Source organism: Vicugna pacos, chromosome 4 (assembly GCF_048564905.1).
Source record: "Vicugna pacos chromosome 4, VicPac4, whole genome shotgun sequence".
NCBI lineage: Eukaryota > Metazoa > Chordata > Mammalia > Artiodactyla > Camelidae > Vicugna > Vicugna pacos.
The window spans coordinates 53,083,863-53,107,139 of NC_132990.1; the positions used below are offsets into that span (position 1 = coordinate 53,083,863).

General features: G+C 38.4%; 2 protein-coding genes across 6 annotated transcripts in view; one reads left to right on the top strand and one right to left on the bottom strand.

The window, feature by feature from the left end:
* MRPL50 (mitochondrial ribosomal protein L50) overlaps window positions 1–12,684 on the bottom strand; it is a 25,509-nt gene extending 12,825 nt beyond the window's left edge. For 2 of the 3 annotated variants that reach the window (XM_072959820.1, XM_072959821.1), the window contains exons 1-2: window positions 12,528–12,684; window positions 2,326–2,602 (exon numbers count right to left, since the gene is read on the bottom strand). In XM_072959820.1, coding sequence (XP_072815921.1) covers window positions 2,326–2,602; window positions 12,528–12,619 — 369 coding nt within the window. In that variant the 5' untranslated portion in view covers window positions 12,620–12,684. Of the gene's footprint in view, window positions 1–1,475; window positions 2,603–12,527 lie in introns of those variants that run through there. The other variant, XM_006204044.4, reaches the window with a different exon arrangement.
* A 181-nt stretch (window positions 12,685–12,865) lies between these two features.
* ZNF189 (zinc finger protein 189) lies at window positions 12,866–23,204 on the top strand. Of its 3 annotated transcripts, none has more exons than XM_006204042.4 (3): window positions 12,866–13,238; window positions 13,952–14,078; window positions 20,544–23,204. In XM_006204042.4, the coding sequence occupies exons 1-3, from the start codon at window positions 13,206–13,208 to the stop codon at window positions 22,262–22,264; spliced, it is 1,881 nt and encodes a 626-aa protein (XP_006204104.1). In that variant the 5' UTR covers window positions 12,866–13,205; the 3' UTR covers window positions 22,265–23,204. The 3 variants fall into 3 exon arrangements, with proteins under 3 accessions (XP_006204104.1, XP_006204105.1, XP_031533225.1); XM_006204043.4 differs by having other exon boundaries at window positions 13,994–14,078; XM_031677365.2 differs by having other exon boundaries at window positions 13,997–14,078.
* The last annotated feature ends 73 nt before the right edge of the window (window positions 23,205–23,277 follow it).

The following is a 23,277-nucleotide window of genomic DNA, read 5'->3' on the forward strand; positions in this document are numbered from 1 at the left end:
CTTATGACTCTGACTTGCAAAAACTGAGGCAGAAAAGCCAAGCTTATTGCAATAGTACAGACAAGAAATGATGGTGCCCTGAGTCAAGTAACACCAGTGGCGATAAAAAGGAAATAACATGTCCATGAGTTGTTTATGTGTAGAATGCATAGCTCTCAGGCATCAATTTGGTATGGGAGAGCAAAGGAGAAGGAGTTAAGATCTTTTTTTTTTAATGGCACAAAATAAAGCCTTGCTTATTCTTGAGCAATGGCCTCACGCAAGGACAGTTTCAGAGAGTCACATCTCTTCTGAAGCCTTTATTGATCTCCTACATTTTCTTAGGAAAATAAGACATTTTATTAAGTAATGTTTGAGGATTTTTTCTTACTATTTAGAAAAATATGAAAGAATGTATCACTTACATCTAGCTGACAGGAATGTGAGAAATTCTTAGGATGAAGGAAAAAAGAAAAATGAAACAAACTGAGTGAATCATATACACTCTCCATTTTCTACCCTGAGTATTAAGAGAAGTAACTTGACTTATGCCATCTTTGGGTTAAAAAAAACTTTCAAGCTCTGAAATTCTATGTCTTAATATAAAAGATACAGAATCTCAGTCATAGCGAGGTGAGATGAGAACTCAAAATGGATTCGGCCACAGAAGATAAAGTAAAAGCAAGTATAACATAGATGAACAAAAAAAGGTGACTCAGATATGTGCAGGCTTTATCTAATTTATTTCTGGCCTTTAACAGAACACTAACTCTCATTAAAACTTCTGCAGCGAATTTGGGATCAAGGAATTTAGAGGCCTTAGAAGATACTTCAAATCAACAGATGAAGAAATAAGACCTTCAAGGAACTGAGGTTATCTGAGATCTATCATCACACAGAAGAGACAGTGTGAAGCAGGTTAATGGAAGTATTCTGAGCCCAGGAAAGACATCTGGTTTCCAGGCCTGGCGTAGTCATTAACTAGCTGTCTATGTGATATTGGAGAACAACAGTAGAAAAGTCATGCGGCACATATAAGGGGAACCAGGCTAAGAAAGTGAAAAGCAGAATCACAGAACCTCTTCATTTGTCATCTAAGCCAAGCAGAGGGCTAGCACAATGATAACAAGGCCTATTTGATAATTCAAGGACAATTCCATTACATGCATCAAAAATAGCTATTTTAAAATTCAGTGTATCAGTAGATTGTCAGTAATTGTTGCTCATCTTACTATTGTAATTTTGATCATATTTTGGTGATCCTTCTATGAAAAAGGATGTAGTACAGAGAATTGATTTTACTTAGATCAATTTTTACTAAGAAAAATTATTAGCAATAAATACAGGCTAATATGCATTAACCTTATTCTAGCAGCAAAGCACATTTTAAAATTTAAAGAAAATATATGGATTAGAAAGTACTACAGCATTATGTTTAAGGCTTCTCAAGTAACTAAAAGTTCAGACCTACTCTTCAAAGAAATACAGATGATCTGTCTGGTTAGGTATGGTGATTTAATAATTATTAGAGAAGGTGATAATAATAATTGCCGACATTTATTGAATGTTCAGTGTTTCCAGTTACTCTAATAAGTTGCTGGCTTCTACTATCTCCTTTAATTCTCACAATTACATTATGAAGAACTATCATTACACTATTATTTAATAGATGAATAAACTGAGGATTAGAGGTTCTTAGTAACTTGCCCAAATTCCCACAACCAGACAAGATGGAGCAAGAAATGCAGCCCATTTCTTACTGTACAGCACAGGGAAATATATTCAACGTCTTATAGTAGCTTATGGTGAAAAAGAATATGAAAAAGAAAATATGTATATTCATGTGACTCAAGTATTGTGCTGTACACCAGAAACTGATACAACATTGTAAACTGACTATACCTCAATAAAAAAAAAAAAAATAAAGACCACATCTGAAATGTATCAGCCTTATATGTTAAACCCAAGTTAATTATGGTGTCTTCCAGAAAAGAATATTTCCATAAATTATTAATAACCTGGTTCTATTAAAAAAAGAAAAGTTTCAGCAAATGTGAAAAGAGAAAATCCTGCTATTTTTCAATTCATGATATTAAAAAAAGATAATACATTCTTCCACAAAAAAGGTGGGTTTAGAGAACAGTTCTGACAGCATTTCACATGGAAAAGTATCAAATAGTCTGATAAACAGGGAAAAAAAATGATTCCAATGTGTTTGTTCCTCTTCTGAACTACTCAGTAACCCCAAGTGATTTTTAAATTGGGAGGCAGATTACTGGCAATAAGTTCATCAAATTTAGATCTATCCTGAACAGGCACATAATAGAAATCAAGAACATCTCTGACCCTGCACATCTGGTGAAGCCTGGAGTTAGGCACTGCATGGCCCAAGTCATCAGCCACACGTGCCAAGAAACTGAACTTCAGATGAACATCTTCCAGGGATATGTCCTGCCAACTGCAGGGAACAGATGAGCCAAAAACTTCTTTGACATGAGATTCCAAACGACTCTGGAGATCTTCAGGTGGTATGTATGTTTGGCTTCGTAAGGGTGGACACACCAGGATAGGTTCTTTCTTCACCTCTTCTACTGTCTCAGCGACCACTGGCTGTTTCTCTTTTCTGGAATAATCAAAAACAAATATGTGAATCTTTAGTTCACTGCATTAATGAGGTTGACACGTTGAGAAATACCAGACCCAATCTTGCCCATCAATCTAAATTAACAAATAATTGCACACTTACTACTCTTTTGGGCACTGCTGAGAAAACAAAGAATAAGATTAGGTCCCTACCCTTGGAAGCTTATAGCTGAACTGAACTGGCACAAAGAGAAAACAAAAACTAATTACAGATTTTACATGCTCTAAGAATTCCAACAATGAGTGAAGAAGGTAAATTGTTCTTTCTGGAATTTCCAGTCCTCCCAGATCCAAACCCAATCTCTCAAACCTCATTTCTCACTAATCTCCTATACACATTTTATGTTCTACCCAAACTAAACTACATTGTTTCTCACTTTCCTGGTATCATGTGTTAGCTCAAGTTATATCCTATCTTTCATCTCCACTTATAGAAATCTTACTTATCCTTTAAGTCCTAGGACAACTCTGTTCTCTCTCAAGCTTTACTTGATTTCCTCAATCAACTATAATTATAAGTTCCTCTCATCTCCCATTGCACTTTATATTGCTCTCAGAATATAGTGAATCCTACTTGAGTTTTAACTTTATTTACATTCTACTTCTCTTACTAGGTCAGGATTTCTCAAACAAATATTATTGACATTTTGGACCAGATAACTGTTTGTAGTGGGGGGCTGTCCTGTTCATTGTTAAGGTGCTTAGCAGCCCATGAATGACTGAAAAATTGTGCTGAACACTGGAATTTGACACAACATTGTAAAATGATTATAAATCAATAAAAAATGTTAAAAAAAAAAAAAGGTGCTTAGCAGCATCCTTGGCCTCTACTGACTAAATGCCAGTAGCATTCCTGTCCTCTAGTCATAATAACCATGACATTTTCAAATATACCCTGGTGGGTGGGCAGAACTGTCCCCAGTTAAGAACCACTGCACCCGATTATAAACTTCTAAACAAAGATCTGTTTTGATTTGGAGGTCATTTAAAACTGCCTGAGTAACTAATCGAGTACATGAACCAATGTGAGGGCATCTGCCTGACACACTATTCCAGTGTTTACTGTTTGTTCATAAACTAACTCCTGCCTTCTAATGAGGTGGCATCTGATTGGGATTGGTCATCCCTACAGAAATTGGAGGGCACTGCAAATGAACAATGCCTAGCCAAGAAAATGGATTGTAACACTATTCCACTGTGCCTACTCAAAGACTCTTCCAGCCATTTATCCCTATTTCTGCATCCCTTCTATATCAATCACCCTCTATCTACTAGAGTAGTCCCATGACACACATATGCTGCTAAAATCTCCCATCTTTAAAGAAAATTTCCCCCAGATTCCATGTTCCATTCCAGCTTCCTTTACAACAAAACTTCTCAAAAGCATTGCTTGTACTTACAGCCTCTGCTTCCTCACCTACCATTTTCTCCTCAAACTACTCCAGTCACATATCATAATGACATGTAATCCATTCTTTTCATCTCAGTAATCTCTTATACAAACATACCTTATTTTATTGCACTTTGCAGATATTGCATTTTTTAAGCAAATTAAAGGTCTGTGGCAATCCTGCGTCAAGCAAGTCTATCAGCACCATTTTTCCTACAGCATTTGCTCACTTCATGTATTTGTGTCACACTTGGGGAATTCTCACAATATTGCAGACTTTTTCAGTATTATTGTATTTATTATGGTAATCTGTGATCAGTGATCTTTGATTTACTATTGTAATTGTTTTGGGGACGTCATGAACCATGCCCACATAGACAACAAACTTTATCAATAAATGCTGTGTGTGTTCTAACTGCTCCACCAACTGGCTGTTTCCCCATCTCTCTCTTCAGACCTCCCTATTCCCTGGGATACAACAATATTGAAATTAGGCCAATTAATAACCCTACAACAGCCTGTAAGTATTCAAGTGAAAGGAATAGTTGCACATCTTTTACTTTAAATCAAAAGCTAGAAATTATTAAACTGCGTTAGGAAGGCATACTGAAAGTCAGGATAGGCTGAAAGCTAGGCCTCTTGTGCCACAGTTAGCCAAGTTGTGAATGCAAAGCAAAATCTCTTGGAGATTAAAGGTGTTACTCTAGAGAACACACAAATGATAAACAAAGCGAGACAGCCTTAAGGCTGATATGGAGAAAGTTTTAGTGGTCTGGACAGATGATCAAACCAGCCACAATATTCCCTTAAGCCAAAGCCTAAACCAGAGCAAGGCCCCAAATCTCTTCAGTTCTATGACAGGCTAAGACAGATGAGCAAGCTGCAGAAAAGTGTGAAGCTAGCAGAAGTTGCTTTATGAGGTTTAAAGAAAGAAGCTGTCTCCAGAGCATAAAAGTACAAGGTGTAGCATAAGTAGAAGATGCACAAAATTACCCAGATCTAGCTAAGATAATGAAGGTGGCTACACCAAACAATAGATTTTCCATGTAGACAAAACAACCTTGTATTGGAAGATGCCATCTAAGACTTTCATAGCTAGAGAAGAGAAGTTAATGCTTAACTTCAAAGCTTCAGAGAACAGGCTGACTCTTGTTAGAGGCTAACATAGCTGGTGACTAGAAGCCAATGCTCATTTACCATCTAGGGCCCTTATGAATTACAGTAAATTCAAGGGGAGAGTATAGCTCAGTAGCAGAGCACATGCTTAGCATGCATGAGGTCCTGGATTCAATTCCCAGTACCTCCATTAAAATAAATAAATAAAAACCTAATCTCCCCGTGGCTCCCCCCAAAAAACTATGCTAAATTCACTTTGACTGTGCTCTATAAATGAAACAAAAAAGCTGGGAAGACAGCACATCCCTTTACAACATGATTTACTGTATATTTAAAGCCTGCTGTTGAGACCTACTGCTCAGAAAAAATATTTCAAAATACTACTGTTCATTGACAATACACCTGGTCTTAATAGCTCTGACAGAGATGTACGAGACTAATGCTGTTTTCATGCCAGCTAACAGACAATCCATCCTGCAGCCCATGGATCAAGATCAATACAAATATATTAAGAAATACAAGAAAAACAAGGAAAAAACTGCAAAAAAAACTGCAAACATGTGGAGGCTAAACAATATGCTACTAAGTAACCAATGGATCACTGAAGAAATCAAAGAAATTAAAAAATACTTTGAGACAAATGAAAATGAAAACACAACAATCTAAAATCTCTGGAATGCAGTAAAAGCAGTTCTAAGAGGGAAGTTTATAGTGATACAAGCCTACCTTAGGAAACAAGAAAAATCTCAAGTAAACAACCTAAACTTACACCTAAAGCAGCTAGAGACAGAAGAACATACAAAACCCAAAGTTAACAGAAGAAATCATAAAGATTAGAGCAGAAATAAATGAAATAGAGACAAAAAGCAATATAAAAGATCAATGAAACTAAAAGCTGGTTCTTTGAAAAGATAAACAAAATTGATAAACCTTTAGTCAGACTCATCAAGGAAAAAAGAGGGCCCAAATAAATAAAATCAGAAATGAAAAAGAAGAGGTTACAAACAACACCATAGAAATACAACGGATCATAAGAGGCTACTATGAGCAACTATATGCCAACAAAAAGGACAACCTAGAAGAAATGGAAAATTTCCTAAAAAGGTACAATCTGCCAATCTGCCAAGGCTGAACCAGGAAGAAATAGACAATATGAATAGACCGATTACCAGTATTGAAATTGAATCAGTATTAAAAAAAACTCCCAACAAACAGAAGTCCAGGACCAGATGGCGTCACAGGTGAATTCTACCAAACATTTAGAGAAGAGTTAACACCTATCCTTCTGAAACTATTCCAAAAAATCACACGGGAAGGAACACTTCCAAACTCATTCTATGAGGCCATCATCACCCTGATACCAAAACCAGACAAAGATATCACATAGAAAATTAAAGGCCAATATCACTTATGAATATAGATGCAAAAATCCTCAACGAAATACTAGAAAATCGACCCCAATAATGCATTAAAAGGATCATACACCATGTTCAAGTGGGATTTATCCCAGGGATGCAAGGATTTTTCAATACCTGCAAATCAATCAATGTGATACACCACATTAACAAATTGAAGAACCCACAAACTTTTGGTCAACTCATCTTCGACAAAGGAGGCAAGAATATACAATGGAATAAAGACAGTCTCTTCAGCAAATGGTGTTGGGAAAACTGGACAGCAGCATGTAAAACAATGAAGCTAGAACACACCCTTACACCATATACAAAAATCAACTCAAAATGGATTAAAGACTTAAACATAAGACAAGATACAATAAACCTCCTAGAGGAAAACATAGGCAAAACATTATCTGACATACATTTCAAACATTTTCTCCTAGAAGAAATAAAAGCAAGAATAAACAAATGGGACCTAATGAAACTTACAAGCTTCTGCAGAGCAAAGGAAACCAGAAATAAAACAAGAAGAAAACCTACGGAATGGGAGAAAATTTTTGCAAGTGAAACCGACAAAGGCTTGATCTCCAAAATATATAAGCAGCTCATATGACTCAATAAGAAAAAAATAAACAACCCAATCCAAAAATGGGCAGAAGACCTAAACAAGCAATTCTCCAAGGAAGACATACAAATGATCAAAAAGCACATGAAAAAATGTTCAATATCACTAATTATCAGAGAAATGCAAATCAAAACTACAATGAGGTATCACCTCACACCAGTCAGAATGGCCATCATTCAAAAATCCAAAAATGACAAATGCTGGAGAGGCTGTGGAGAAAGGGGAACCCTCCTACACTGCTGGTGGGAGTGCAGTTTGGTGCAGCCACTATGGAAAACAGTGTGGAGATTCCTCAAAAGACTAGGAATAGACTTACCGTATGACCCAGGAATCCCACTCCTGGGCTTGTACCCAGAAGGAAATCTACTTCAGGATGACACCTACACCCCAATGTTCATAGCAGCACTATTTACAATAGCCAAAACATGGAAACAGCCTAAATGTCCATCAACAGGTGACTGGATAAAGAAGCTGTGGTATATTTATACAATGGAATACTACTCAGCCATAAAAACCGACAACATAATGCTATTTGCAGCAACATGGATGCTCCTAGAGAATGTCATTCTAAGTGAAGTAAGCCAGAAAGAGAAAGAAAAATACCATATGAGATCACTCATATTTGGAATCTAAAAAACAAAAACAAACAAACAAACAAAAACAAAGCATAAATACAGGACAGAAATAGACTCATGGACAGAGAATACAGACTTGTGGTTACTGGGGGGGGTAGAGGGTGGGAAGGGATAGACTGGGATTTCAAAATTGTAGAATAGATAAACAAGATTACACTGTATAGCACAGGGAAATATACACAAAATGTTATGGTAAATCACAGAGAAAAAAATGTGACAATGAGTGTGTATATGTCCATGAATGACTGAAAAATTGTGCTGAACACTGGAATTTGACACAACACTGTAAAATGATTATGAATCAATAAAAAATGTAAAAAAAAACAAATTGAAGAATAAAAACCATATGATCATCTCAACAGATGCAGAAAAAGCTTTTGCTAAAATTCAACATCCATTTATGATAAAAACTCTCTAGATAGTGGGCACAGATGGAACATATCTCAACATACTAAAGGTCATATGTGACAAACCCACAGCTAACATACTTAATGGGGAAAAGCTGAAAGCATTTCATCTATGATTAGGAACAAGACAAGGATGTCCACTCTCGCCCGTTTTATTAAACATCGTTTTGGAAGTCCTAGCCAATCAAGAGAAGAAAAAAATAAATAAAAGGAATCCAAACTGGAAATGAAGAAGTAAAACTGTCACTGTATGCAGATGACATGATACTATACATAGAAAACCCTAAAGAAGCGACCAGAAAACTACTAGAACTCATCAATGAATTTGGTAGAGTTGCAGGATACAAAATTAATGTACAGAAACCAGTTGCATTTCTATACATTAACAATGAAATAGCAGAAAAAGAAATTAAGGAAACAATACCATTTACCATTGCACCAAAAAGGGTAAGATACCTAGGAATATACCTACCCAAGGAGTCAAAAGACCTGTACTCCGAAAACTGTAAGACACCAATGAAAGAAACTGAAGACGACATAAACAAATGGAAAGATATACGGTGTCCTTGGGTTGGAAGAATCAATATTGTTAAAATGACCATACTACCCAGGGCAATATACAGATTCAATGCAATCCCTATCAAATTACCAATGACATTTTTCATGAAGCTGGAACAAAAAATGTTAAAATTTGTAGAGAAACAAAGAAGACCCCAGACAGCTAAAACAATCTTGAAAAAGAAGGATGGAGCTGGGAGAATCACAATCTCTGACTTCAGACTATACTACATAGCTATAGTAATCAAAACAGTATGGTACAGGCACAAAACAGAGACATATAAATCAATGGAACAGGACAGAAAGAAATACACCTATGCACTTATGGTCAATTAATCAATGACAAAGGAGGCAAGAATATACAATGGAGGAAAGTCTCTTCAATAAGTGGTGCTGGGAAAACTGGACAACTACTTGTAAAGACTGAAATTAGAACATTCTCTAACACCATATACAAAAATAAACTCAAAATGGATCAAAGACCTAAATGTAAGACCAGATACTATAAAACTCCTAGAGGAAAACATAGGCAGAACATTCTTGGACAAAAATCTTAGCAATATATTTTTTGAACCAGCTCCTGTGATAATGGAAATAAAAGCAAAAATAAACCAATGGGATCTAATTAAACTTAAAAGCTTTTGCACAGCTAAGGAAACCATCAACAAAAAAGACAATTTACAGAATAAGAGGAAATATTTGCAAATTATGTGACCAACAAAGGACTAATTCCCAAAATATACAAACAGCTCATACAGCTTAATATCAAAAAAAGCAACCCAATCAAAAAATGGGCAGAAGACCTAAATAGATGTCTCTCCAAAGAAGACATCCAGATGGCCAACAACTACATGAAAAGATGCTCAACATCACTAATTGTTATGGAAATGCAAATCAAAATTAATGAGGTATCACCTCACACCAGTCAGAATAGCCATCACTCAAAAGTCCACTAACAATAAATGCTGGAGAGGGTGTGGAGAAAAGGAAGCCCTCCTACACTGTTGGTAGGAATGTAAATTGGTGCAGCCACTATGGAGGACAGTATGGAGGTTCCTTAAAAAACTAAAACTAGACTGCTGTATGATCCAACAATCCCACTCCTGGGCATATATCCAGAGAAAAATATAATTCAAAAAGACACATTCACCCCAATGTTCTCAGCAGCAGTATTTACAATAGCCAAGATATGTAAACAACCTAAATGTCCATCAACAGATGATCAGATAAAGATGATGTGGTGTGTATGTGTGAGAGATATATATATATATATTATATATGTATCATGGAATACTATTCAACCATAAAAAATAAAATAACTATTTGCATAACACGGATGGACCTGGAGATCGTCATTCTAAGTGAAGCAGAAAGAGAGAAAAATGTATGTATGACATTGCTTATATGTGGAATCTTAAAAAAAGGACACAAATGAATTTATCTGCAAAACAGAAACAGGCTCACAGACATAAAGAACAAACTTGCGGTTACCAGGGGTTAAAGGGGGTGGGAAGGGATAAATTGGGAATTCAAAAATTGCACCTCTTGGGGAGTGATGGAAATGTTAGCTATCTTGATTGTGGTGGTGGTTTCATGGGTGTATATGTCTGTCAAAATTCATCAAATTAAAAAAAAATACATTTTGTTAAGGTCATGGCTGCCATGGATATTGCTCTGATGGATCTGGGCAAAATCAGTTGAAAATTTCTAGAAAGGATTCACCACTCTAGAGGCCATTAAGAACATTACTGATTCATGGAAAGATGCCAAAATATCAATGTTAACAGGAGTTTGGAAGAAGTTTCTCACTCTCATGGATGAATTTTAGGGGTTCAAGACATCAATAGAGGAAGTAACTGCAGATGTAGTAGAAACAGCAAGAGAACCAGAATTAGAAATAGACCCTAAATATGTGACTGAATTGCTGCAGTCTCATGATAAAAATCCAACTTTGAGGAGTTGCTTCTTATGGATGAGCAAAGAAAATAGTTTCTTTAGATGGAATCTACTCCTGCTAAAGATGCTGTGGAGAGCGTTGAAAAGACAACAAAGGATTTACAATGTTACATAAACATAGTTGCTAAAGAAGGGGCAACTGATTGAGGAGTCTCAGGCAGATGAGCAGTCTGCATGATCTTTTGTCTTTGATAAAATGACTGAAGAGGAAAATGATGCTTATGACTTCAGTACAGACAGAACTTTGTCCTTAAAAAAAGAAAAAAGAAATGGGACACAGTTTGAGAGGATTGATAGATTCCAATATTGAAAGTTCAAGTTCTACTGTGAGTAAAAAGCTTTCAAACAGAAATGCATGTTACAGAGGAATCATTCATGAAAGCAAGAGTCAATCCATGCAGTAAACTTTGCTGCCTTACTTTAAGAAATTGCCACAGACACCCCAACCCTCAGCAACCACTGCCCTGAAATGTCAGCAGCCATCAATATTGAGGCAAGACCCTCTACCAGCAAAAAGATTACAATTCTCTGAAGATGGTTAGCATTTTTTAGCAAAAAGTATTTTTTAACCAAGGCACATGTATTCTTTTTAGACATGCTATTGCTTTTAACACAGTACAGTGTAGTGTATGCATAACTTTAAATGCACTGGCAAAACAAAAAATTCGTGTAACATGCTGTATTGAGAGATTCGCCTTATTGCACAGTATCTCCAAGGTGCACCTGTACTGCTCTAATTTTCTTCATAACTGACTACTTTCTCAAATTATATTCTACATTTGTTCATTTTTTCCCTCTGCCAAAACATATGCTCTATAAGGACAAAGATTTTGTCTGTCTTACTAAAAACTGTATCCCTCACATCTAGACACGGGACATATAGTAGACACTCTAAAAATACTTGCTGAATGAGTGAGTGAAACAAACTTGTAGGAGATTTGAGAAATACTAATAAATATTAACGAAAAAAGAAGGGAAGCTAATAAATACATGAGCTGATGACAAAAACCCTTTTGGACTGAAGCAGTTTTTGTTTGAAACCTAAGAGGGCATACATTGTTCCCTGAGGTTCGTGCAAGTTTTGATCTCCTAACGCTGAGTCAAATGGATTTATTTTCACAAAATTGCACTGTGGGAATATTAGTAGATGGGGAGTCAGGAAAATCTGCCATTAACTTGCTTTCTGACTCTTAGCAAAATATTTCCTTTCTGTGGGACCTCAGTTTCCTCATTTGTCAGCATACTAACGCTCTGAAAAGGCACTTTGTTTCCGCTGCTGTATCCTACTTTGAGAAGCTGGGCCCGAATAGGCGTCTAATAACTACATGCCGAGTCAATCAACTCACGAACAAACGAACAAAATGAGGATGCTGCACTTATCCCCGAATCTTGCTTGTGAAGAAGTATCCACTAGCAAATGAATTTAGTTCCCCGAGCACTTTCACATTCATATTGAGTTGCTCGTCCCAAACGAGTCATTTGTTTCCTGACACAACACAGCACTCGGTGCCTGTAACACAGGGTCAGTACTGTTTGATTAATAAATCAACGAGTGAAGGGGAAAGAGAGGATATTTTAGTTCTAAGATGAGTAAACTAAGGCCAAGAGAAGGGACTGGAACCTATCACTTGCGGAAACCGGCGCTGCAACTTCAGAACTTAGAACCCTCGGGCACTTTCTCGTCCTTTCCCTTGGTCAGGCGCAGAACCAGGGTCCCGAGTTAACAGCGCGACACTCCCTTTTGAATTCGCCCTTTCATCCTTCTCAGTTTCTCGCCATACTTTCCGTTAGCACAACCCACCGCCTAACCTTCTGCTTTACCTGAATTGAGACCAAAATTCTCTGCGTGGCGCCCCTAAGACTATCCACGTGAGGCCTCTTCTGGTAACGCCGGACAACCTTAGCGCCGCCATCTTCGAGGAGAGCTTCGAGCCAGCGCTTCGGACCAAGAGCTCCGCCCCCAAAGGACGCACCAAGATCAGCCAATCGCATGTAAGCTTAGTCGCCGATGTTCCTTTTTTTCCTGTTAGGCTCGCCGGCGGCTCCCTCGCCCTTTGCACGCCGGGAACTGTAGTCCGGTAGCCGTTGTCGACGGAGGCTCGACCCAGGCGCTCTTTCAGAGCATGACGGGAGTTGTAGTTAGGGGGTGTCCCGGGAAGGTTCCGGGTGACGCCTTCTGGTCCGGGGGCGGGCGGTCAAAGCGCTCCTTGACTGAAAGGAGGGGGAACTGGCAACCGGGAGGAGGCTCTAGCAAGGCCTGGAAGGCTGCGCAGTCAGGCAGTGGAGGGAATTTGGGGGTGGAGGGTGGCCGAGTAGCGCTTGTGACATGCTACTGGGGTCGTGACCGCTCTGGGACCGAGGCAGGACCTGGCCAGATCCAGCCTGGAGGCCTCGCCTTCATCGGGCCTAATCTTCAGCGATCGGATAGGCCTTGACAGAGGCTCCTTTTCGTGCGGCCACCTCAGGTTCCCGCCCTGATTTTCTGTCCGAGACCGCGAGATGGCCTCCCGGAGCCCCCCGCCGGAGCCCAAGGTAAGTCGCCCCTCCGGGTATCCTCGTTCTTTCTCCACTACCGAGCTAGGCCGCGCCACCGCCCCCCCCCCCCCCCCACCTCTCGGGTCGCGGTCTTTAGAGCCAGCGCGGTGCAAGAAGTATTCCGTGGTGCACTGGGGTGCGATTCGCGATCAAACTGCCCACTGACTCCTTTTTTCAAGAGCAACCTGATAAACCATCTGAAGAAAATTAGTGATGCTCTCAACTACCGTTCTCATTTATGAATTCTTCTAGGTGAGGCACCTTTTTTGACCCTCCCCTGTGTCTTTTGCACCTGTCGCGATGCTTGGACCCAAGCTAGATGCTTAACGAACTTTACGAAATTGAATTGAAAAGAGTCTCAAGACAGTGCAAATAGTGAATTGGAACGGGGCAATGAGGTGCAGGAAACTTGGGAAGGCCTTGGGGCAGTTTACTGAAGTTAAAATATTAGGGCATAGTTAGTAAACCCAGAAAGCCTTATGCTTAGGCTCTTCTCTACAGAAGGCAAGGACCCAGCTCAGTTGGGCTCTAATTTGAGATGCCTGTCTGAATTCTGTCAGTTCCCAGAATTGGGCCCCATTTGGAACTCTTTAGGTATTTGTGTTCCTCCTAGCCTACCTGGCTCCGATAAGTGACTGCTTCTGCTACTTTTAGTGGTAGAATTGTCCTTGAGACAACAAGAACTGACTACAGAAATCGTACTATTTCAGGGGTTGCTGACATTTGAGGATGTGGCTGTGTTTTTTACCCAGGAGGAGTGGGATTATCTGGAACCAGCTCAGAGAAGCCTGTATAAAGATGTCATGATGGAGAATTATGGAAACCTGGTCTCACTAGGTAAGGATCTGCTGTTTCTGATGAAAATGTCTAAGAAACTAAGAAATCAGAACACTTGAACCTGTACCGTACCGAACTGCTTTGTTCCAAAGTTCTGATTCAAACCTCTCAGCCATGAATTGGTTCCGTGACTCTCATCCCTAGCATGCTTTCAATGACCAAAATATAAGCCTTTCTGGCTTCCTATCTTCATAATCTCATTCCCATATTGCTCTGTACTTTCCCTCCTGGCTCATCCTCCCACTGCTTTCCTCCCACCCCTTTTCACTCTGCCTTCTGGAGCCCCTGTTCCTCTTCACAAAATGTTCCCTACCCCTCCTGGCCTTAACTGAAACCTGGCACTTTCCCAAGGACACCACTGCTCTGGCAGGGGCTGCTTATTCTCCCACATCTTCTTCCTTCACCATCCTTTGTCTCAAGCCTGAACGGGAAAAATGATTGTTCTCCTAGCTTTTCAGAACTGTTCCCAAAGCACTAGTTTCTCACCTTGAAACAAAATTTCTCTCCTTTGAGGTCTCAGCAGTCTCACTACCCACTCAGTCCCTTTTCACTCTCATCTGTCAACTTTTTTTTTGGTCCCTAACACATAGACTTTGTCACATTTCAGAGTCTTCTCTATGCTAACCCACACCATCGAAGATGCAGTCATTACTTAAGCCTCACTGTATCTTGACCATATTTTCTTTAGGGATCCTGCTTTCCATTTTTATTCAACAACTCACATCAATGATCATACCCTCAATTTTGTCATAGCAGGCAAATCTTAAACCCCAATATATTATTCTTTGACTAATGGTCTTATGTTTATTCAGGCAGTAGATGTTTATTGACTGTAACTAAACAGAGGTGACCAAAACAGACATGATCTCTGCCCATGTGGAACTTACTATAACTTCCTACCTTTCTACCTCTCCTACTCCTATCCTATCAACCTATTTATTCTTAATGTTTCCTATTCCTTGACTTCTTTTCCCCCCCAGGCTCTCAGTACCCCCCTGACCTCACCTCATCTACTCCATGGACCTGTATATAAATTGATCACCATCATGCTCCCCTGCTGCCTTGTCGTTACATTCTACCCATTCTGCAAACTTGACGTCCTGTGCTGGTTATAAAATCTGTCTTCTTTTCTCCTACCTGAATTGCTAAACACAGCAGAAGAAATTCTTTAACCAAAAGGATTGATGCCCTGTATATATGCATGGCTTCTCTTTCTTCTAGTCTCCAATTTTTTTAGTTTTGATTTACTCCTGTCCCTGATCCTTTTAGTGACTATTTCAAAAGCTGAAAAGAGTTTTCTTGGGTCCATCACTCAATGGTGGACATCACCTTCTGTTTCACAGAGAAGAGAGAGGCCACTGAACATGAACTCTCAACTTTTCTGCCACTCATCTGCATATTTAAGCTTGCCTAACTTTTCACATTCTCCAAGAACTCATCCATCTTCTTCTTTTTTTCTCTTATAGCTTTGGTCTCTATTTTTTCTCCCCTGCTACTTTATTCTGATGATAGATATGTTCATGGCTCTTCCAGTTGAGGCAAGAAGGACGGGAAGACCTCTCGTTTGAGCCAGTCTCTGTTGCAGCTCCCTGTAACCTAAAACTACTCGTTCACTTCACGGCCAAGTTTTTGTATCAGTAGTTAATGTTTGTTCTATATTTCTTTACCTCCCATTATCTCTAAGCACCACCTTCTTGCCTCTACCACTTGCCTTCAGTTGTTTAACATTGGTCTATAGTAACCCAACTGTCAAATGCAGTAGACGCTTTCTGGATTGTGCTTAATTCCACCTCTTTATAGATATTTGAAACTCTTTATTGCTTCCTTTCATTGCCTTGCATTCTCAGATTTCCTCTTAGTCTATATACTTTCCATGGCAGACCTTCTTGGTACTCAGGTCATCAGCTACCGCTACACAATGATAAGTCCCAAATCAAATCTTTATCTCCACCTAAGAGAGCTAAGCTGCCTAAGTAAAAACCCTGGTTCCACCACTTGCTAGCCTTGTGGTCATGGGTGAATGACTTCACCTTTCTGTGCTGGTTTCTTTTTTTTTATCAAATGGAAGTCATGATAGCACTTCCCTTTTAGGGTTATTGTGAGCATTAATTCAGTTAATATATGTAAAGCTCTTAGGACACTGACCGGCATGTAGTAAGTACAGCATAAATGTCGATTGCTATCTTTATCATCATTGTCATTATCTTTTCTGTTGAGCTTCAACTTCTTAGTCATCTTCTTTAGAAGATCACATAAGTAACCCACATGTGGCAAATCTCAGATGATCCATGAAGATCTCAAGGGCCTCCTCTTCAGAATTCAGCACTCCTTTCTCTGTGCTACCTTGCATACACTTCCATTGTTGAATTTATTACAGTGTATTATAATCATTTTTTATGTTACTTCTCTAAACAGACTGATCTTCATCAGGACAGTAACTATATATTTTTTTCATTTGATTTCTCCAGCACTTAACATAGAGCCAGGCATGTATTAAATGCTTCTTAAGTATTTGTGTGATTGAATGAATATAATTAAGACTCAGTACTTCTTGACAAGATTATTGCATTAGCCTATAAACTAGCCTCTTGCCTCCAGTCCCCCTTTCTTCTAATATAGTCTCTTTATTGCCACCAAAGTGATTTTGTGTTAGTTAACTGCTTGAAACTTCTGGTGATTCCTGATAGTTTAAAGGATAAAAATCTTAATTTCTTGTCCTATATACCAGGACCTCCCTATATAGCCCCTGCCTAACTTTCTAGCCTCATCCATTATTTCCTGCACACCACTTCAGTCTCCAGCCATATCAGCTGCTTTTTGTTTTTTGCTGGGTTTTTTGTTTGTTTTTTCCATTATGCCATGGTGTCTCTGAGTCACTGACAGCTTTAGCTACACATATGGTGTCCTGGTTGATAACACCAGGCAAATGCCCAGCCTTGCCTGTGCCTCGTACTGTAAAATGTGAATACCATATAGACAAAGGCATGACAGTGAGCCCATCTGTGATCTTCTACTTTCAGTCTCTATTTTAGCTGAAATACAGATTTTCGTCAGTTATTTCTCCTGCCTCCTGTATAGACTTACCTCCATCTCCTTGATGAGTGCTCCCTTGAAGAGAGATTACAGTTACTCAGTTATTCCCCTACTAGTGTTTCTCCTCCACTTCATCTTGTTGCTTTACTTTTAACACAATCTTCTAGCTTTGTAAGTTTGCCTCTTCAGTCATACCTACTCTTACAATGCTGATTTTTCTTTAAAAACTCTAATAACTCCATTGATGATACAGCTGACAGCTTGATCTCTCAGTTCTTGATCTTTCGTTTCTTTCAGTTGAAGTAGACTTCATCAGTTTTAACTGGCTCAGACTACTTGAGCCAGATTGGACCTTGACAGAACTGGGACTTGCTATACCTACAAGACCTTAAAATCAGTGTTTCTCTTCTTTGGTTATAGTCTCTCTCCAGTTATTTTTCCAACTACTCATTCACTCAATAAGTAGTTATAAAGCACTGTGCTGGGCCTAGGAATGCAAGTCCTGCTCCATTGTCTCATGCTTTTACCTAGAAAACTAGGAGAAATGCAGTTTGAGTCAACTGACTACTCTAGACAAATTAGCTATGACCACAGATGGGAACATACAATACAAGCATGCAGATACTTCAGAGGGTGATCACAGCTACCAAGTGGGGTCTAATGGCTAGTCATTTCTAGGCTGCTCTGTGTGGAAGTCTAGATTCACTTTATCTTACCTGTCTCTCTGTTTGACCTATTTGTTTTCATGCGAGTGCCTCTCTGTTTTATTTACTTCAGCAATATGTTACATTTTATGTCTGGTAAGGTTAAGTCTTAACTTTAATACTCTCTCTCAGAATATACAGTTGACCCTTGAATGACATAGGTTTGAAATGTGTGAGTCTGCTTATATATGAATTTTTTTCACTAAATAGGAACTACAGTACTGCATGATGTACAGTTGGTTGAATCCACAGGTGCTGAACCACAGATATAGGGGGCTGACTGTAAAGTTATATGTGGATTTTCAACAGGGTGGAGGGTCAGTGCCCCTCATCCTCATGTTGTTCAAGAGTCAACTATACTTAACTAGCTTTCTGCATTTTTCCATTTGAAATTTAGATTCATTGGGGTTTTTTTAATTGGTGCATAGAATTTTGATTGGAATACAGTTAGGTATATAAGTTGGTTTGGGAAGAAATAAGATTCTTGTAATTGAATCTTTTTAGCAGTTTGGTTGGCCATGTCCTTCAGGAAAAATTTTATGGATTATTTTTATGGATCTTGCATTTCTTGGGTCTTAGATTTATTCCTAGGTTTTTTGGTTTTTATTTTCATGAAGAGCATATTTTATTTTTCTGTAATATTTACTAACTGTTATACTTGGTAGTAAGAACCAGTATTTGTTTTATATATTAGTCCTGTTATCACTATTATATTTCATTTAATTCTTTTAGGAATTTTAGGTAGGCATTCATATCCTCTGCAAATAATGTAATTTTGTCCTATTCTTTTAAGTAAAACTCTGAAATAGTATCCACTGGGTAAACATTATGAAGACAATCCAGTGGAAGAGACAGTTTAAAAAGTACAGTGTAATAATAGCTGTAATGCAGTTATGGACAAGGGCTGGTGATCAAAAACAGAACACCTAAATCTGCCTAGTGGACTTAGTGAGGGGTTTGTAGGGGAACTGTTACTTTGCATTGAATCTTAAAGAGAAACCAAGAGCTTCCCAAGTAAGCAGTGCTGGGGGACATTTAGTAAATGAGATATGCAAAGAAATCGCATAAAAGACTGTAACACAAGCAATTTGCCCGCTTAAGTGCAAGAGCCTGGTAGGAGGGTGAGTTGAAGCTTAGAGACCTTATGACGTGCTGAATATCATAGTGTAGAGAGAATTGATTTGATTTTAGAGATGATGGAGTGCTAGTGAATCTACTGGTGGTGACATGATTAGAATTCCATTTTATGAAAACCTCTCTGGAGATTCAGTGAAATAGATGTGGCCTAAAGACCAGAGCCAAGGATTATCAGATGGTTTTTGCAGTAACCCAGGGAAAACACAGAAAGAAAGCAAATGCTAGAGAGTAGAATCATTGATTTTGGTGATTGATTAATAGTAAGGGGAGGGGAGAAATCTAGGGTGAATTCCTGCTTTGGGATCTAAGGGTAATGGATGGTGATGTCTCTCAAGGGAAGATGATTAGAGGTGGAGACACATGACAGCAGATGATGATGACCACGTTAATTTTGAGCACTTTTGGAAACATCTAAGTAGCAATATTTAGAGAGTGTGTATATAGTGCAAGATAAGGATGTAAACATGAGTAACGATAACCTTGAACAGTTGACAAAGGAAGTGAAACACATAAGGGAAATGTATTAGAAAAGGCCAAAGAAGTAGGGAGGGAACTAGAATATAATAGCATAGAAACCAAAAGTAATGTCAAGAAATGGGAGTAGTCAACAGTGTCAGATGCTGCTACGTAAAACAAGGAATGGAAGATGTCCATTGTATTTGTTACTTGAAAGTAATTGGTGATTTAATGAGAAGTTTCTCTAGATGCTGGAAACAGGAATCAGATTTTATAGTAGAACTGCTCTTTTTTTTTGTTTCTTCCATTAGCTCTGACCACGTTCCTTTGTATTTTTTTTCTCTCTTTCTATATCATAGATTCCATGTCACTTCAACCCCTTTTTTAAAGCCATTTGTCTCTTGGTATAGGAGCTGCTTTACTTAATATTTTCTTTATCATATATTCTTCCTCTGTTTGTACTTTTTACCCATTCCATTTGATAGAGTCTTCTGGTCTTTACATCTGAATCCTGACTCATAAAATGCCTAGAATGCTTTTGATCACAATAAGTTCTTATTAATGAATTGTTGTTTTCCCTGGTTTTTGTCTTTTATCCTTCTCAGCATTATTTTATGCATTTCTTTCTATCAGTTATTTGGTTACTCACATTCCAATACTACTACCTCATCCTAAATTTTCCTGAACCTACTATTGTCTTCTCATGTTATCCTTTCTTCCTTGATCAACCAGTTTATCCCACCACTATTTGTTTTCTTTCTTTTTTGGCCCATCTTACCTTCCATAGTTCACTGTTGACTTATCAGCCCTTCCTCCCAACTCTGCTTGCTTCTCTTGATGTGTTCTGTGCCTCATAAACACTCTTCATACTCTCTCTCCAAGAAAAAACATTTCATTTCATTATATAACTAATACTAAATAATATTTATATAGATTGTACTCTTTGCCAGGTACTGTTCTAAATGCTTCATGTATATGAACTAATTTAATCATCACAAAGATACTGTGATGTGGTAAACTACATTTTATGGACATACTAACTTAATTTATCTTAATTATCTTGTTTTTTTCTAACAGTTTTTTCTTGCTGGCAAACAGCTTAGCTGATGTTTCTGTTTTCCATTTTTTATTCCAGATGTTTTGAACAGAGATAAGGAGGAGGAGCCAACTGTGAAACAAGAAATTGAGGAGATTGAGGAAGAAGTGGAACCACAGGGTGTAATAGTTACAAGAATCAAAAGTGAAATTGACCAGGATCCTATGGGTAGAGAAACCTTTGAACTTGTTGGGAGGTTAGATAAACAGAGAGGAATCTTCTTATGGGAAATACCAAGGGAATCCTTGACCCAGGAACAGAGAATGTTCAGAGGAAACACTAATATTATCCGTAAGAGACCAAACTCAGAAGAGAAATGTCATAAATGCGAAGAATGTGGAAAGGGTTTTGTCCGCAAGGCCCATTTCATTCAACATCAAAGGGTCCATACTGGTGAGAAACCTTTTCAATGTAATGAATGTGGGAAAAGTTTTAGTCGTAGTTCATTTGTTATTGAACATCAGAGAATTCACACTGGGGAAAGGCCCTATGAGTGTAATTACTGTGGAAAAACCTTTAGTGTGAGTTCAACACTTATTAGACATCAGAGAATCCACACTGGAGAGAGACCCTATCAGTGTAATCAGTGTAAACAGAGCTTCAGCCAGAGAAGGAGCCTTGTTAAACATCAAAGAATTCACACAGGTGAGAAACCCCATAAATGTAGTGACTGTGGGAAGGCCTTCAGTTGGAAGTCACACCTGATTGAACATCAGAGAACTCACACTGGTGAGAAACCCTATCACTGTACCAAATGTAAGAAAAGCTTTAGTCGAAATTCATTACTTGTTGAACATCAGAGAATTCACACTGGGGAAAGACCTCATAAATGTGGTGAATGTGGGAAAGCCTTTAGATTAAGCACATACCTTATACAACACCAAAAAATTCACACTGGTGAGAAGCCTTTTCTTTGTATTGAATGTGGAAAAAGCTTCAGTCGGAGCTCATTCCTTATTGAACATCAGAGGATCCATACAGGTGAAAGACCTTATCAGTGCAAAGAGTGTGGGAAAAGCTTCAGTCAGCTTTGCAACCTTACTCGGCATCAGAGAATTCACACAGGAGACAAACCCCATAAATGTGAGGAATGTGGAAAAGCCTTTAGTAGAAGCTCGGGTCTTATTCAGCATCAGAGAATCCACACCAGAGAGAAGACTTACTCATACAACGAAACTAAGGAAAGTTTTGATCCAAATTGCAGTCTTGTTATACAGCAGGAAGTCTACCCTAAGGAAAAATCTTACAAATGTGATGAATGTGGGAAAACTTTTAGTGTCAGTGCTCATCTCGTACAACATCAAAGAATCCACACTGGTGAAAAGCCCTACCTATGTACTGTGTGTGGGAAAAGCTTCAGTCGGAGCTCGTTTCTTATTGAACACCAGAGAATCCACACTGGTGAGAGGCCCTATCTATGCAGACAGTGTGGCAAAAGTTTTAGTCAACTTTGTAATCTTATTCGACATCAAGGTGTTCACACAGGTAATAAACCCCATAAATGTGATGAATGTGGGAAGGCCTTTAGTCGGAACTCAGGCCTTATCCAGCATCAGAGAATACACACAGGAGAAAAACCTTATAAGTGTGAGAAGTGCGACAAAAGTTTTAGTCAACAGCGCAGCCTTGTCAACCATCAGAAGATCCACGCAGAAGTGAAAAGCCAAGAGACCCATGAATGTGATGCTTGTGGTGAAGCCTTCAATTGCCGCATATCTCTTATTCAGCATCAAAAACTGCACACTACATGGATGCAGTAGATGCAGAGAAATACTTAAGCTCAGTTTGACTTGAGCCAAGCTACCCAAGTGCAGTTTCGGTATGGCTCACCGTGAGTCAGATTTAGTGATAAAGCAGATTCTCTTTGGCCTCAGGCAAATGGTTTCTATAGAGTCTGTGAATAATGGACAACTGCCCAAGGGCAACTGGAAATTTTCATTACTCTTTGTTTTGAAAGAAACAGAAAGACTCAATAATTTAAACATCTTTCTTTAACAAATTTTTCAGCAGAAAGGTTAAACCCAGGTTCAGAGCACTTAGTTATAATCAGTAAAGGGAGAAGAACAAAGTTACATTGGTGTAGGGGAGCTGGAAGCAGCTGATGTTAGGAAATTAGAGTAATTATTGAGACCATAATATATAGTGGTTCCTTTTTTTTTTTTTTTTTGAAACTGGTGTCCAAAGTTCTGTCATTGTTAAGAAAGCCAGTTGTTTGGCATGTGAGCTAAAGGCAGTTTTAATGCCATGTGATTCCCAAGTCTATAAAATGAGTGGACCATTAACTTTACACGTAAACATAAAGATTATGTGAGTGAGTAACAAACCTAGCAAAGGTGTTACCAAGGAACCTTTGGGAGTGCCTTTTTTTCAAGATGGGCCCAAAAAGGTGGAGGAAGACACTGTTCTTTTTGTGCCCTCCCATCTGTGAAAGATATTTGTGGTCCTAGACAGATAATCTTATTCCTCCACTACTAGTAGCATGTGAAAGTGTAAATATTTTAATTACCACGAGTTGGAAATAAAAAGACCTGGAGTCTATGCTAGGAAGCTGAGATATTTTGATATTGCTTTGGTTTTTTATGGTAACTAGACTTTGCATGCAATTTTAAAATCCTTATTTCTGGTTGTAGCGCTCCCCTTAGGTTATTATAAACCTATTAATTCATCTGTTCTAATCATTAAACCTGTTTTATTTTTTGCTTTGTGTAAGAGTTCTTTGTTACTCTAGGGTAAAAATCTATGCTGTCCAATATATTACTGCATTTAAAAATTA